At 36.1% G+C, this 18,464-nt stretch overlaps 1 protein-coding gene across 1 annotated transcript in view; it reads left to right on the top strand.

Annotated features, from left to right (window-relative positions):
* The first annotated feature begins 4,650 nt into the window (after positions 1 to 4,650).
* Positions 4,651 to 18,464, top strand: part of LOC124636490 — a 34,206-nt gene continuing 20,392 nt past the window's right edge. The window contains exon 1 of the mRNA XM_047172598.1: positions 4,651 to 5,168. Coding sequence (XP_047028554.1) covers positions 5,037 to 5,168 — 132 coding nt within the window. The 5' untranslated portion in view covers positions 4,651 to 5,036. The remainder of the gene's footprint in view (positions 5,169 to 18,464) is intronic.

Genomic DNA, 18,464 nt, shown 5'->3' with positions numbered 1-18,464 from the left:
CGTGGTAGATCACACTGATGATATTTGCAATGGATTAGACAAGGTGGTAAGTTCAATCTATAATTTAATGGCAAATAAGAGCACGATTAACCATTGATATTGAAACGTAGAAAGTATCAGATGAACCTGTATCGTATAACCCCAAGCGATAACCACAAACACAACATGACATTTGTGGTCACCTGTTGAAATAAAAAGAAAAGAAACAGTCAGAAACACTGGTTTAAAATTGCAAGAAATATACTCAACTGCTGTAGAAAATACAAACGTGTTAAATTTCCTTTTAGAATAAGAAACAGGTAGACAATAACATTTTATTTAATAGTCAAATGGGATTTTCTTCTTACTCAGAAGTGTTCACAGTCTAATAGAACTACAGAATTCTAATTTGCAACAGAGTTACGTAAGACGAGTAAACCGTGGAATTTACAAGGGGTATTTTAATCTGAGCGGCTTTTTCGGGCACAAATCGTGGCTACAATGTGAAGGCGGGTTTTCTCAGGCATACCTATGTTGTATACTAACACATAGATTGTTATGTATAGCACCGCACTGTCGCGCTAATGCCACAAGTTGGTTCTAAGCCCTCACTGTTAGTTACTCCGACCATCTTACAAGTTCTAATTAGCCCCCTTGTTCCTCGAAACAGCTACCTACAACGGTGTTCGGTTATTTCTATTACATTTGCCTGGCTTGGTAGTGCTGTATGGAATTAGGTAATATTTGTAAAGGCTCCTTACTTCTAGACTAGTATTTTGCCATCTTGAGTACCTACTGTTGTTGGTAATTGTATTAATTTCAACAGAAAAATTATTGTTTCTGACGCCATCTTGTATATTGTTGTTCGTGTGATGTATGTTTGTTGTCCTTTCACGCGAAAACAGCTGGACCGATTTGGTTGAAATTTGGTATGCAGATAAGTGATGCATAGTCAAAAATATTATCCAAGATTAGTTTTCAAGTATACGTATTTCATGAAGTAGATAACGCTTAGTTTATTCAGTAAAAAATAATTTTAAAATATTGTTGTTTTTCAAGAAAAGTTTTGTGTCTCCTATTCTAGAATAAAGCTTTGTATTTTAACGTACGGCTATTGTTCTCTGGCTTTGCTTGGAGCAATTAGTCGTGTACTCATTAGCACAACCAGCTCTTTCATTCATTCCATGAAATGAACGAATGAACGAAAAACTCCCGGTCTCCACGACTTCCATCTTACCTTTAGGCGACCAGGTTATAGTGGCTTAATGTTATTTAGAGCTGAAGAAAATTGTGTAGTATTTTTGTTTACGTTAGTGGATTACACACTACCACATGAGGAAATCGTTATTCCTCAACATATTCTCTGTGGATTGCACTACGCACATCCTAACTTTTGGGGGAGTTCTAAAATGGAAGCTCGCAGCCGGACTGTTTTCGATACAATTTGTTGTAAAGCAAATGGGAATAGGACTTCCATACGATGTTGTCAAATAGCTCACATCAGAAAGTTTTGAAAATCAAAAAGGTGTGTGTACAGCTTCGAGTAAGTCACATGGTAGTGTGTGATCCGCCGTAAGTTAACGCCTAACTGAAGGTAGATATCAGTTATGTAATAGGCGTCAAGCTTATTACTGAAGCTTTCCACGACACCTACGTAGTAATGAAAGCCGTTCTATTTATAGTAAAGACAACATTCCGAAGAAGTAAACACGTCAAAAGTGTACTTTATGATACTAGTCATTGTTTCTGTACGAGTACCGTGGCTGGTTTCATAGAATTGAAGAGTCAACAACTACTTTATACTAGATATACCGATAGAAAGATAAAAACTGTTACTTTGACTTTCGCTATTCGCTATGAAGGATTTTTTTTTATTTGGTACATATTTAGACAGTTACACATTACATTAGTTTAGGTAGATATTTGGTACAGTGTGCGGATTTTAATAGCAGACGATAAATGAGAGATATTCATCACCTGTCTTTTTAATTTAATCCTAATTGTTCCTCCTCTAATTACTCACTCCATTAATCCTTATTTGGTGATTAATTACGATAATCATAGATTATGATAATCTAAATCATACATTATTGCTTTTGCAATATCAAGTCCGACGATATAGTTTCAGCTCATATCTCTCGCAGATCTGTTTACGTCGTAATTTATCGTCTCCTTTCACTGACGCTTTCCTCTCGTAAGGAGGATAATATGGGCATATATGGTAGCGATAGCAACACTCATCCGTACTATATTTATTACCAGATATAAAATAGAACTGGATTTTTGTCCTATAAAAAGCTCTGGCGTAAGGCTCCGTGTTTATGCCGTTTTGGAAGAAGAAACGGATACAATTTATTACAATCAGTGGTAATGAGATAACATAATAACAGACAATGTTCATAACAGTCTTCAATTTTTTATTTTGCGATGCACACTGTATGTTTGTTTTTTTCTACTGAATTTCTTTATTAATTCGTGGACAATAGTGTGGGTTACATGTATAATAACACTGTTTTGCATGCAATTATGTGTATTTTTGTAGAATAATATGTAAACATAAGGATCTGTTTGTATTAAGCTAAGCATGTAACTGTTTTTTGTCCCAAATAAATAAAATAAAAATAAAAATAAAATAAAATGTTATTATGTTATCTCATTACCACTATCGTCAATCTTCATTATGAATGTTAATTTAGCTCTATTGGCAGTACGTTATATTGTATTGCTATAACCCGAATAACTAAGCTAGATTATTAGCATTAACAACTAGCTAACCTGCAAAATTGACCCCAATTTGTTCAATAAAATCGATGCGCCGATAGCTGTCTTTTGCAAACAATCAAGGAAGCTTTGACCTCCAAAAGGGAACACGTTGTTTTACGAGGTCGTAGTAAACCTTTCAGCGAGGTCGACAATGCGTCGGCTGTCATGGCAAGCAATAAACTGCCGACGTGGTGGACGAGTACGTTTGTCAACAATATAAACTTGAGCCCATGCTGGTGAAATAATACAGCAACGTAGAAAAAGCGTCATTCATCTGTTCTAGTATTAGGTGCTATGTTGTAAGTAGGTTTTGTTGTTACGCTTTAAAGAATAATCTTGTTGCTTATATTCGTATATTTTTTTGGCTTAGTCTTAGTCTAAGTCTAAAAGAATCTACCAAAAAAATACAAAATAAAATCAGCTCCAAAATAATTAGAACAATTTGGATTGAATGCTTGCTTACAAATCAAAAGGAAGCTTCATAAAACAAATAAAAACAATCCATATATGATAGTTGAAACAGTAGGCCAATAAGCCTTTTAAAGGATTCAGAAGGCAAGCGAGTTATTTAGATTTATATATAGCATGCAACTCATCATATAAATCCTACATGCAAATTATGAAAGAAATCCAAGAAGAAGGAAACTAGTCTAACTTATAACGTGGCTACTATAATTGCTAACTCATAGTTTAGTATAAATAGCACATGATGTTTGTACATATAAAAAAAATCTTTGACGACCATTAAAGTACCGAAGTTATCTTCACTGGGTTAGAGTTAATTTATTTCACAAACTGCTTTGCTTACTCCTGAACTTGACACCGTTATGAAACTATAACAATTTCAGTCTTGGATACCGCCGACATAATTCCGCCTAAGCTTATAAACCTCTAGTTACAGCGAAATAACAGTAAAGCCCGTACATAACTGTAGCTCTTCAGTAAGTACCAAACTAATAACTTAGGTCCGACAGAAACATTCGTCCTGGCCCGGCCGTATCGAAATTGTGCGCAGTTACCTCAGGACGGACTCGTCTAGACAAAGTCTACCAAGAGGCTGGAAGATTAAAGACAGCGAGATGAATAGAACGAGCCTAGATTCTGGAGAAAGAAAACGAAAAATGCCTTTACGTAAAGGCTTGTGCGCTGTCACGAACACTGTATTCTTATTTAATCTTTTTGCTGAGGGGGTTTTGTCCCGCTTCCCTCTGCCAGTGTATTGTTTCTTCTGCCATCAGGATTTGACTGTGAAATATTACTAAGTATTTTCAAAGATATTTCTTTATGGTCAGCTTGAGCGAGCATAAATTGTTTGAGATGCATTTAAGGTTTTATAACTTAATAAGTTTTTGATGAAAATTGTTTCAGCTGTCCTTCATAAAACCTTATATGACCAAATAAACTGTTATAAAATTAAGAATTCATAAACACAACTTTATAAAAAGTTGTATTAATAGCTGAAGCGGCAGCCATTAATATTATTAATATGGCTTCACGATGCGAGGACCATAAAGTTGAACAAACGAGAGAGGCGGGATACTTTTTACCGCGTGGGTTCCCATAAAAACGCAAGCCCTGAATTAGCTCGATTCTTTGTCACCCCTTTTGAGCAACCCTAAAATTTTTACTACCACCGTCTTTGTCTAACAATAACCACTACATTCCCATCCGTTAAACTGCATCAAGGAAAAACAACGTGAAACCGCCCGAGATGAAACGAGATAGAATAATGTATATGCACTAGTACAGAGAACAGAGAGAGCGGCACACGTAGTAGTACGAACGTAGCCATGGATGGGTGCTTTGTGCCGGGAGGGACGGAGACTAGGGAAAGCTAGCGTGCGAGCGAGACGCACCTAAAAATTAACCAACAGAGGGGAGAGGAACCGAGCTTCTTCAAGCGGGGTGGTTAGTCCGCATTCGACCGCGTCGGCGGCAACGTCGCCTCTCGACAAATATTCCGCCGGAAACGATTCGAACTGTGAAAAATATTTTCCAAGTGCGATTTCATACTGTTAACGTTTTGTGTTTATTTTAAGTTTTTTATTGTTATGATACGGCCGCCGCAGAATTTTGGATTACGGTATTAAACATTGGAGCAACAGACTTTCGTATAACTATAAAGTACGATGTTATTGTGACGAAAAACTTGTAAGATTGGAATTGTAAACACTCAAGGAAAATCAAGAAAAAAGTTATGAGCGATATTTCGTCGCTTAGATTAATGTGCCGGTTATGATACGCTCGGAGCTTTGACCAAACTTGGATTTGTCAAAAGAGGAATACCAAAGAAAATGTGTGCCAAAATGTTATTTTATTGTTTCTCCCTGTTTACCCTCATTATGTCTTGGATTGGAGTGTCGGCTGAAGAGGAAGTGTCATCTCCGTTGCGGGTAGCACAATGTAGAGCAACATGTTTACAAAAGGTAAGGAAACGATAAATTTTGGATTGTAACGTCCCTACATCAGTTTTGTGTGGTGTTAAATGTAGTTCGCTTAGATATAGCTGAAATATAACGTTTCTCTTCATAAATTACAGCAATGTCAACCACAATTCGCTTCGTAGTCAGAAAATGTAAGCTCTCTCGAATCTTGCTTTAATACTGACATTGGCCCTTCAGGCTATGCTTTGATCATTTGACCAAACACCGAACGCTGTTTTGCGTCGTATCTAGCTACCACGGTGGAACATTAAGAGTTAAATTGCAATTTTAAGCTACCGGGTAGTAGATTGTCAGTTTCACTTCAGTGATACGCAGTACAAGTCTATAATCAACTAGGTACTTAATGAAAACCCCTCCTCGCAGAGGTATGATCTAATACACATGTTTTCGATACGATTGTCAAACCATCTACAAATAATGATGAATGAAAAGCAAGAGACGCAATTAAAGAGCTCCCTCATTGTTCAACAACTGTAATAATTGAAGGCATTTGAAAGAAAACAAGAGAACAAGGCCGTGATCCAATTTGATTGTATTGACTTTTCCAAATTACTTATCGTTGAACCAGATCTTGAATGAACTTGTAATCAAAATCGAATCTTGTACGGAATTAGAATACCATAATAGAATGGAAGTGCCTTTTTATTCGTTTGTTGTTACTCCAAGCGTCAGGCTGTTTCGTTCTACCTGTTAGACATTTGATGGCGCGTTTATAAACACACTTGGATCTCATTACTAGTATACACAAGGTCCTTAAGAAACCCGACACAGATGTGTTCGCAGACAATGCTGAAGTTAAAGCTTTGGTGACATCAAGAGTCGTTGATTAAAATAATGTCACTCCAAAATACTCCAAATTCTGTTACTGTCAACGACAAATTAAGTCTTACTTTTTTTAAATAAGTGTTTGGGAAAGGTTCTGTTGAATTCACGTTCTCTAACACTGATTTGCAAAATTGTCAGCATACAGCAATATATTACAAATTCCTACAAATCTAACTGCGTATAGAATGTCGTCTACACTAAAAGTATTTTCGCAAGTGAAATGCTTTATCACCAAACAAAACTGATATTCCTAAGTACTTTAGTTCAATATTTTATTTTTCTTCTCGTAGATGTTTTAATCCTATCCTTTTTTTATTTAATAGGTACCTACTTATTTACCTAGAATTACTCTACTTATTGATATATTTGCATTCTCTTATGCTATTTACCGCCCTTCATTCTGTAGTAGACTTTAGCATGAATATTATTCGTTAAATCCTCGCTCGCAGTAGGCCTATTTGCAGAAACTGACATTAGTATGAATGAAAAAATGGAATGCTCTCCCATAATTTTGCATGGCATAGGATAGTGGTTGTTTTGCAAAACAAGTATAAATTATTGAAAGGATAAACAGATTGGAATGAGCATAAACCTACTCATTGGCTGATGGCTAGCAAATCATAATGTGTTTTCTTCTAGATACCTACTTTTTATCATATAATTAGGTAATTATGGTCATTAACTTAAAATAAATTCATTAATGCTATATAATTTTGTGATACATAATCGTACGAGTATGCCTAAGTATCACAACCCAGAAATAACAGATTCAATTTGTAATCGATCATTAAAAAAAATAAATTGATTCCATTTGATACTTATCCGTATTCGAAAACCATACCCATAATAATATATCGATCAGTATTTACAGATAGGATTTATCTAAACTGGTCGCATTATTTATTCGAATCATTCGAAACAGGTTGCCTGCTGGTTATCGGTGCGGACCATGCCTCCATAAACGTAATTTGTATCGGCTATCCCCTTTAAATTGGAATAAACTTATTTGTTTCAGCTCTCCACTAAGAGATTACGCCATAAATTATTTTGTTGGTTAATCAATTTCTTGGTTCAGTAAACTTTAATTAAGTTGTTCTGGCATATGTGCTTGCATCATTTTTGTACAAAATATTATTTATTGCTACTAAATATTGGATTAAATATTCATGACTGATCATCAATATGCTGTCAAAAAGCCGATGAATTTAATCTATCAAATATTTTAAAAGAGCCTTTTTTAAAAGAAATGTAGATAGAATTGTATGCCAAGCCATATCAAGGAATGCTTAGATAGTGGAGCTACAAAGAATGTATCTAAAGAATAACTTAGTAGCTGCCAATAAATAGCTTCAGAGTCCATTAACTTTATCAAACGACGACCACGATTTAAATCAGATTTCAATGGAATCATAAATTAGTAGTGTCAGCAACGTTAACTATTTAAGTACCAACGAATACGTGAATCAAATTACTTAGATCGAAAATGCCTTCTTAATCGAACCTTTTGTTGGAGAAAATGGATCCTATACAGTGGCACGATAGAAGCCATGTAGTACTTACTTATATTGTTATTTTTAAATAGCTATGTGGTGAATGCTGTTCTATATGTTTGTCAGTTATAAACATTGTTAAAGGAACCTAAAATTCATATAATAAATTTTTAATAAAAGCATTATAAATTCAAAAATGCTCAGTAAGGCCAAATCCCAGTCAAAAACATTCCTCAGTAAACGTTTTGTCTGGAATCACATTTCTGTTTAGCGGACCAGCATAATCCTTTATCCCAAATTCGTCATGACACGCACACGAATATGTATTGTGTTCAATATTGCCGTATTTGTAGAAATTTTATATTTCTGATTTCAGGTAAGAATAGATTGTAAAACATACCCATATCATGCACATCATCTACATTTCAAAAATCGACATCTGTTGCACTAATCCACGACGTATTTAATGCGATCACGCTTCCATTTTTTGCAGACTTTAATGCTTTGCTTTTAGTGGGAGTTTTTTAAATCAAATTCTACCTGCGACAAGGGCACAATGATCTCTCCACTTTTTTCATATTGTTTGTAAAGGGATGTGCGTGATGTTGCCGGAGGCGGAAGGATAGGTAGTTTCTTTTTAACATTATTGGGGTACGTGAAGAAATACGCAAATTACTTAACTATAGGCTTAGAAATTGGCTGCCTACCTGCCTTTGTACTAAATTGCTCTTATAAAATTAGATATTTTTTACCATACGGGTTGATGTGGAAACGGTTTGCGTTATTAACTGTCGACAAAAACTAATCGATTCCATATTGAGATAGCTGCAAAACAAAAGGCTGAGCAAAACAATTGGCCGCTGATTTTTAAATCTTTGTAAGAAAACAGTAACTTGGGATGTGTAAAAAGTGGAGACATTGACGGGCCACGCTGTCGCCAGAAACTATTTTCTCCTATTGTGTCTCATTGAAACATGGACCTTTTAAAATATATTGGCTTGTGTTTTTTCGATTCTTCTTTTTGGGCAACCTTTTTGTTAGAAGCCTGCCTCCCTCGATGGTAAGTCGGACTTTGGGGACACGTGATGAATTTTAAAAAGTACTTTAAGTGCCAAGATATAGATATGGTTATGACTACATTATGGCATGTAAGTACTGTCATGTAAATTGTATGTGTCGTTCTTTTATAAAAAACCGTTTTGAATACTTTCATGTTTGGAAAATTGTTATGGGATTTGTATGCTTAGAATCAGAATGAGGTCGTTTTTTTTATTTTACATTCATATTTGAATTTATTTTCTAATTTTGATTCTTATAATATTAGTCTGGTGAAATAGTTTTGCATTAAGACAATCAATAAGATGAAGCAAAAAATACAAAAATGTTTTTGCCCAATTATCTTATAGGACCGTTTTCATATCAGAACAAATAATAACTTACATACATTTTAAAATGAGGTTATACCATTTTCGGTAACAATTTTGTCGAAACCATTAGCTGATTGTTGGCACAGTTTCAACGTTTTTGAATCAACAACTTTTATGACTCCGTTTTGTAAATTTTATTGCACAGATTTTAAGTTACCCAAATAATTCCACTATCGTACTGTACTTAAAAAAGAATAATGCCGGCTTCACCTTGAGACCTAAAACATTGCAAAAAGAGACCATAAAGAACGGGCCGGGTGATCGCGAAATAAAATCTCGATTAGAAATTTAGGAACGTTCCGGCCTTCCCTTACGGTCCCTTTTTGAAGTAGTCACTCTGACTGCGAGCATTATTATTTTATCGTTGTTCAGCCATGCACAAGAGGTAGAATAAAAATTTTGTTCGAGTAAAAATAAAAAAAGGTCTCTCAAGGTTTCGGATGCACGTCCTCGGGCCACGCAGCGTTTAGAAAAAAATAAACGAGAAAGTCCACGCCGAAATGACCTGCGTTTTTGTCCACGATTTGTTTTCGTTTTTGTAATGTCTGAGTTCATTTGGAAGTAGCCATGTCTGTTGCCTACTGAATTAACTTAAATTGCCTTGGCTTTTTTGTATAAGAGAAAATTACTTCAAGTTCCTTTTGTGGTTACAATTTTGGAAGCGGTTGACACAATTGAACAGGTTGTGGTCTCATTTTCGATTATTAGGTAGCTGTGTACATAAACACGAAATCCTCGATTTGGAATCGAAGAGCAGTAAAAGTTTTTCAAATTATTTGGGATGGCCTATAGAGCCCTTCTGAATATTTTGCGTTTATAGGTGCTAAAAGAAAATTGAAAGGCCTTTTTGGTGTCTTGATGGAAATTTCGTTGAGCTCATAACAATGTGAAAAAGGCAAGCGTTGCTCGCGGCGCGGCTGGCGCTCATACGGCCTCACCTCGTGAAGGGTGGCTTATCCGGCAAGGCAGTCGTAATAGAGCCGTATACCAGAGCAGACGATTAATGATTCATGACCCCTCGTAGCGCAGTGTCATCAATATTATTCTGTTTGTATCCAGCGCGTTTGGCCCACCCTCGCCCGCGCCCCGTTCATACATAAATAAGCGCGACACGTCGTCTTCTCTGATTACATCGCACCGATGTAGTGAGAAATAGTGTAGTCGGATGCTGAGCCCGTCTTTTGTTCAATATATTCCCTAGAGACACCGAATGAATAGTTAACACTGTATGCTCAACGTGCATGTTTACGGTTTCGGGTTTCTCTTAAAGATTCAAGATAAGGAAGGTGAAGGAATTTATTCGTTTGGTGGCAATAAGCTGATGTTACAATCGGCTTTAGTGTAAAGTTATAGGTTTCGTGTGACTTTGATACGTATCGTGTGGACTGGTCGGCGTGCTCTCGCGCTCCGAGCAAGACAAGCGATTCCACAGAAACACTCATTTAATACTACAACATCGCGAATCACAAATCTTTCCTTAACACAATTTTGTGTCTTGTGTGGACTATCAATCAATTTTTCTTTTATACTCACCAAGAAAACTTTGAAATCTCAGTTTAACAAACCAGAGATCTTGGCTATAACTTAACTCTGATACCATAATTGCCTATTGGTCGCACATAAGTCAATATATTAATATTCAGGTGCCACGTGACAGTTAGAGAAACACGTCGTTACTAGAAATTACATGACGTTCCGTTAGACCAAAGTTGACGAAGAGACTGTTGTCACGCGATACGACGATAAAGCACGCTTCGGGCTAAACTTAGTAGAACGTAGACTCCGACTGGATTCCAACGCAAACACTGATTGATACTGGCTTTGTGGACTTTCTCGATAGCTTACTCGATAATAATCTTCTTCATAATTAATTGAGACTCTTAATAAACCTTGTGACAACGCTGGAATTTTCATAAAACAACAAAACGCTGAAATCAATTTGTCCGACGATTATTGGATCCGAGATAATAAATTTGCTATAAATCGTACTGCGATTGTTACTTTCAATCGTTAAATTAACTTTGAGGATATTTTGCCGACGCGTGTGAATATTGTAAATGTATATCAAATTGGAAATTCCAGATAGTCAATGACAAATGGTCTGTGACCTCTTGATTACCAAAAACAAGAGTAATTTATTGGGCATATTGGACAGTTTTAATTTGAACCAGACATGGTTGAGTAATTTGGTTCTATAATATTTGTTGGGTCGGTTTCCATAGCTGTGAAAGCTCGGCGCGGTCGCCTCGAGTTGTTCTGATAAATGATGCGACCGCTACTGCTACACCGCTTCGCTTTTAATCCTCGCTCCACCATTGTGTCCCCGTCCAATTTTTGACGTTAACCGTTTTCTTCCACAAACGACACACACGTTGTTTAGCTCGGTAAATAAGAAATTAATGATCCTTTCCCATTTATCTCTGTAAACAATCAATCAACCTATGCGTGCTATCTAATGGCTCCTATTTGCTTATCGTTTAATGCGGTGCTTTTGAAATACAAAAGGACTTCAGCTGTCAAACGAAGCGCTTTCTTCGAACATATATTTCATAATTAAAGCTTCATTTACCTTTTTTAATCCCCTTCGGTTACAAATTACGATCGCTCATAAACAAAGAAATAAGATAAACATTACAACAGCGATGTGAAGATTAAAAATTATGAAACAGTTAATCAGTTTTAATGGTGTAGTGAGGCGAGCGGCAGTTTTGATTACATATTTAATGTTTTAGTAAACTATTTTACAACGTTCCGTAGTTGATTGGGATTCGATTAAAAGCAGCTGCCCTCACTCAAGGCGTAGACTAAGCCCTACAGGCTGCGATGAAATGGAGATAGTTTTAATGCTCGTAAATTTCATTCCGAGCCTTCGCCATCCGATCAACTAAATCACTTTCGTAGGGGTATTTGCGCAAGTTTCAAAACTAAAATTTGCACTCAAAATATTTTGCCGTTAGTTTGGAAAATAGTTCGTAACGTCCTCGTTCAGTGGATAACTTAAACACCACAAAGAACATATAATGCATTGAATACAATTACAATTTATATTGTTACTGCCGTTATAATGTTTTAATTAACATGATACGTTATTATTATCATTCCTATTGTTTCAATTGAAATAAAAAATTTAAACATGGAATGTAGCTCTAATTTAGATATAAGTATATAATTTCTGGATATTAATACAATCATAAAAGCTTAAAGGTTCAAAAACTTCGTAATTAAACAAAGCACAGTAGGATGTCTGCGATGGGCGGAGTCTGCGTACGCGCAATCGAAACGTTTTTCGTGGGGTGGGGAAAAATGTAAGTGGGGGAACCATAATTTCTTCCTTAATTAAAACGTTTAAAGACTCAAATCGGTAACATAAAAAAGGAAGTAGGGATAATTGTGATCCATTTGTTTCCCTCAAAAGTAAAGGTGTCAGAATTTATCGTGTTCCGAAAATTCCGGGCCGTCAGAACCGCCCCAAATCTCTTTATCTCCGCATTAATCTTTTAAAACCCATAAAACGTATCTTTGGATCTTACCAAATATTTTGTACGAAATTGATGGGGGACCATCTTTTATCTAGAGCTCAAATCTATAATACGACGATCAAAATTCCTAGAGGTGTCGATACAACCCAAGACTATGTCACAGATGTAAGAGATTGTCGTTTATTATGGCTTGTTTCTTAACTCTTAAGGGCCATATTCAATATTTATATAAAAAATCGGTCCTAAGTCCAGTTATTAATTTTAGCTGGCCTTTTATTACTCTGGACGGCATTTATTTTCGTGAGACCCTTATTAATTTTACTGCTGTATTAAAAAACCGAAAATATTTGCGTAAAGGTAAATTATGTTCTTGTCAGTTCAGCAAGTCGTAAAAAAAGGTTTTTACAGTAATTAAAATGGTTGACAAAATAGTAGGATAGTTTCCATCCAATTTCGTATACAAAGTCCGTGTGTCCTCTAGTTGTTTTAAAAATAGTTGGAGCATGTATATATCACTACTGTACTGCCACTTAAAGTGTGAAACGATCATTGGGGGCTCGCGTGGGCCGCGTCGCAGTTGGTATGCTTCATACAAAAAACACGAGGCACCCCGTTGTTTTAGAGCTAAAAAAATAATGAAATATGCCTCTTTATAGACTTTTTTATGTAAAACGTTGAGAGTTTTAAACGCCTTAGCTTTTAAAAAGTACAACCCGCGGCGAACGCATTTGTATTTGGTATCGAATCCAAACTGAGATTTTTTTGAAATTGAATGTTTGTTTTAGAATATTTACATTCAATAATAGAGTTAAAAACTGAGTTTTATTTGTATTTAATTTAATATATTTTCATACATATTTGATAGAGAAATAACACATTTAAATATGTTCTTCGATGCATAAAGCGCGTGAGGTAGCGTTTTAAATTAAATAAACATGAATAATTATAAGAGATTAAAGTTTGTCATACAAAACGGGCTGCTTCAATTTGGACAGATGGTACACACTACACAGTGGAAATTAAATCTATTCATGTGAATGAACAGGAAAGGACCATAGAATTGAGTCCGCTTGGTACACATCGTTCTATCATCTATTCTTGATTATGAAGTTGTGTTTTATTTTAATTGATTTCAAAAACAAGTCTCTTAAAAGTGGGTTACTAATGTGGTATAATGATGGGATAGTAATTCAGCCATTTCCCAGACTATTATAATGTTTTTTTTCCGACCTGCAAACAAATCAAAAGGTTCAAAACACACCATCAACATTCAAAAAGAACATTCACAAATTCCTAGTAGACACTAAATCACCTCCTAATTTTAAATTTCCGACTCATCTGAGTAAACATGTACCATACGTAGCTTGGAACGTCGAGTAGACTAAAATACCGGGGGTTCAAACTGTTCAAAGCCATTCGTCTTAGACTTGCCTGTCATGGCCAATAGCACCCATCAATGTTCCGTGTATTTGGCTGAAGCACGTAACACACTTATTTTAGAATCTTAAAATAATATTGTTCTCTTTCTGCCTCTTGAACCATTGTGACGTATTAGCATCTGGAAGTTGACGCGTTGCGACACTGACGAATTGTAACGTCCAAACTGACTTTTGACGTTCTATTTTTTTTTGTCGGTTGCATTGCTGATATACCACTTAGGTGCGTTTCTTTTGTTTTTAATCAAATGACATACCTCTTTGTTAAGTGAAATCTTACTATAGTTCGGCCATTCAGAGAATGCGTTCCTGACACGTCGCGATTGAACTGACGACGTAATAACATTCATTGATTATTGATATAATAATGTTGTTTTAATGCTCCTCAATTGTTAAAACGGTAAACAACCAGCAAAAATATTTTTATCGTAACTGCAACGCCATTGCAAAGTTACGTCGTCAGTTCAATCGCGACGTGTCAGGAACGCATTCTCTGAATGGCCGAACTATAACGCAATGAAGCTTTATTTGAAAACAAGCTTTCCAAAATGATTCTAATATAGGACATCAACTTCGTTCTTTTCATAAATAAAATTGTATTTAATACTTTCCTGGAGACGTTAATTATTTCTTTTAGAACACATGGCAGTTTTAAGAAGCACACACTTAAACCTGAGTATTATTAGAATGCAAATATGACTGAATCAAAGTTTTTATTACCTTATGAATATGAATTACTAGCGTGAAAACTATATTCTTGGAAAAGAAACATAACGAGTCTATAAAATTTCAAAAGGTGCATAAACTCGTCATTTTGAAACCGAATTAGCTAGGTAAATTATACGAATAATATCGATTTCAATAGCGTATTTATTAGTGGTACAGTACACAGACAGTTTTATTATCACGACCAAGATATTTTAACGAACCGAATGTACGTCTAAAATAAAAGAGGAACATGTCGGTACATTTTTTGTTCATCGGACACGCCATTTAAGTCACAATCGTAAATTTTATTGAAATGTCGCAACAGCGATCGCCGCACGAGATGTCTTGTCTCCGGGGACGAATTTATGCGTAATTCGTAAACAAATTGACGTGTTCGGGACGTACTCTGAAGGGGACCCCGACTTGACGACTTGACGCGTCTTTTGAGTCTTTTTGAATATTTACGAGATGACTGCTATACATTCTGTTAACTTTCACGTTTCGTGTTTTATTCACCGCTGCACTTGCGATTAATCCATCATTTCGTGAAATTATTGTGAATTCGTCCGTCTTCAAAACCGATTTAACGTATCGTTTGCGCTTTAAGAAATGACACCTCAATGCTCCTTCAGTCTGCTTCGTATGGCTTCTTAAGTCGTAAAATGGTATCACCTTACACAATAGATGCTATTGTCTTTTTATTAGGAATACTGTATTTTCATTCCAAGATTAATTTGATCTTTGTTTCGCTTGGTTAGTTTTCGATAATAATACTCTAACTTTCTCTGATTTTTACGTTTTATTCTTTACTTTAAACTATGTTCGTAACTATCTTTGTAGCGTCAACTCAGTTTCTTTTTTGCATGAACTCGGTCTACTAATAAAGAATACAGTAAACGATAATGTTTGTAAAACATTTCGCTCGACGTAGTGTTGGAGTGCCCTTAATTTAAAATTTATGTGTTTTGGAAACTCCGAAGGCGACAGTATTGTGAAGTTTATTTACGGAGGTAAAAAAACTTCGAGCAAAGTTTGCAGAATGGGACAATAAACTTTTTAATTTGTGGAGAATTCAATCAATAAGAACAGGAGAAGTGTCGTAAACACGGTCGTGGCTGGCGGCGCCCGCGGCGCAAGTGCCACAGGTTTTCTCAACATGGCTTCCTGCTGTTCAGTGTTGCCATCTAAACGGCTATTAGTTACGTTTTACGCGAGACGCGCCGGGCGTTCCAACGTGTTTATTCTTAATTGACTCCTAAATATTGCTGTTTTTGGCCATGAATCGTGTTAATCGGACATATTTATTTGAAAGCATGGAAGCGCACTCCTAAGTGAGCCATTCGTACACAGTTTTATAGCTGCGGACGCGCCACCACTCGATACAGTTCCGTTGCTTGCTTGTTAATTAAGGATTTGCGGCCAAGCTTTATGGTAGGCAATAGTCACAACAATAATACATCTTGAACAGTCGCATTTCCTTTCTCAGTTGGCTTGTTGGCTTATCTGATGTCATAAGGAGTATCGGGGGGCCTATCGGGCTGCGTCAGACGTCCGTTGTCCTGTTCGTACTTATCTGCTCACTAAATAAAAAGCTTTTCTGCCGCTCGTCGCGGCCTCTCACCGCGGACACCCAAGTCTTTCTTCCCACTGTCCTGGCTCTCGTTTATCGCACGTGACGTGACAATTCTTTTATCCCCGACACTTTGTTTCCACATAAATTACTCGACTGTTCAGTGCTACCGAGGATTGCTTTGGCTAATGTCACAACTCGTGGATTTCTCCCTTTATTCAGTTTCGTTTTGCATTCCGCCAGCTGTGTTTGCTCATTGTCTCTTCGCTTTAAATTAAAAAAAGATTTTGTTTTTATTCGCGCTGTCTTCCTCGCCCACGACTTTATGTGACGTCAAGTTTGGAATGAAGTATTCTTATTGTTGTGCCGTGGAGTCTTTACGCAACGTCGGATTGCATAAATTATTTAAAAGGTTTTATTTTAATTAAACGGGTAAAGGGGGTATTCGATCTGAGTATTTCTTGTTTGGGTATACAATTTGCATAATACGGCATGTATGGCTGCAACGTTGTAGCTTGGATAATCCTAAAGTCATTGACTCGATATTAATATGGTGGTGGTTCAATAGCTGGTTTGTATAATTGTCATACAATCCGCTCATATTCATGATCATGCGCAGGTGGCGCGCGCTCGGACACGCGCCGTGATAGCCGAACGACTTGCATGTAATGTTATAGTGTCGTTATGCAAGTTGACATTTTATTTCACAGATCTACGGTTGCATAAACCTAAGCTTAATGAGACTCGTAAGATATTTTACTATACGTAAGATATATTACGTGCCACATTCTCGGTTGGTCATTTTTCGGTGCTTTCACATCCCTACAAGTTAAAGTAGGTATGTAGCAATATTACCCGAGTGTTCAGGAGTGCTAAAGGTATTCGAATATTACTCAACCTGAAAGGTCCAAAGACCACTAATTCCGCATTCAAAGACCCTTCACCCGACACATTACTAAACGAGTCCAAGGGTGGGTGAAGTAACAAGTGTCTAATCTCCTTAGCGGTCACATCACGGTTCGATGTCTCATGAAAATTACATCCTTTACTTAGTTGAACTTTGGGGACCTTTCGAAGGTACGCTGGTGTTTTCGAACTACTCACAATAATGGAGAAACTGATACAACTAACTTTGTTTACTTGAAGGTATTAAATAGTTAATCAATGAACTTGTTTCTTGTTTCTAATTTTGTATATAGTATTTTATTTTTAGATTTGTATAAAGATAAGTAGTTTAAGTTTGTATATATAGTGTGTACATTACATAAAATAAAAGAACCTAAAACACTTGTTTCTCGAGGCTCTATTGTTTATAGCATGAACATAAGTGAACGTTAATCAATAGCCTCATAGACTCCCAAATGCCATAATCCAAGTAATGATAAATGATCACATACAAAAGATATGGCATCCAAGCTGATCACTGCCCATTGTTACACTTTGTGGACAAAAAACAGACGTTCTGTGTGTCCGAGATAGTTTATTTAGTGATTAATCTTCTCATTAGAGCGTTTGCGGTTGGTTGGATAATTGACTACAAAAAGTATAAAAGCTTTGCTAAGCAAACCTTTTTTTAGGATAGCATGAAAGAAAAAAAATAGAAGTATAAATGGATGGTTTTAAATAAAAGAATCAGATACATTATTCATAACATTTTATTGTCTTTAACGAATAAAACAAATGAAAGAAACAAAAGCCAAAGCTACAGTAATAAGTAGCAGGTCCATACATCATTGCTGTCAAATTTCCTTGCAGCTAAATATTTGTTCAGTCGGTGTATCGTGGCCATTAGATAAGTATTATTATATAGAACCATCAATCATTTTAACAAAGCGATTTGCTTTATAGTTAAGATAATTGTAATTAGAAGGTATTATATTTTCTTACCGTACATTTTTGGTGCTCAAATTTCGAAAATATTTGTTTGAAGAATCACATTCTCATGGTGTCAACGCCAATGAAATAACTTCTCTTTTTCTATAATTATAAAATGTTGTAATTGACGACAAAATACGGTTCCAAGTTCGTTCCTCTACTATTGTATATTGTAGAGTTACCTAAATCTTTAAGGCCTCCAAAGAGGGAACAAAGCAAATTGTTATAACAAAGGCGAAACTTCCTGACAATACTTCAAATCTAATTCAATAAGCCTAATCCCATAACCAGTGTTAGAATGGGGTCCTAAGATAACGGTAGAATCAGTGCATTGACCTGAACAGGCCCAGTTCACGCTGTAAATGAGCACTAATAGTTGTTCTACGTATATTTTCCTATGTCTTATGCTCCGTTCCTTTAAAAACGACCCGTTTTACTTACGAATCATAGTTTCCTAGCTCAAGCCTC

This window comes from Helicoverpa zea, chromosome 14 (genome assembly GCF_022581195.2).
Source record: "Helicoverpa zea isolate HzStark_Cry1AcR chromosome 14, ilHelZeax1.1, whole genome shotgun sequence".
NCBI lineage: Eukaryota > Metazoa > Arthropoda > Insecta > Lepidoptera > Noctuidae > Helicoverpa > Helicoverpa zea.
Note: the sequence above shows the minus strand (reverse complement) of the source record. Positions and strands in the feature narration are given on the sequence as shown.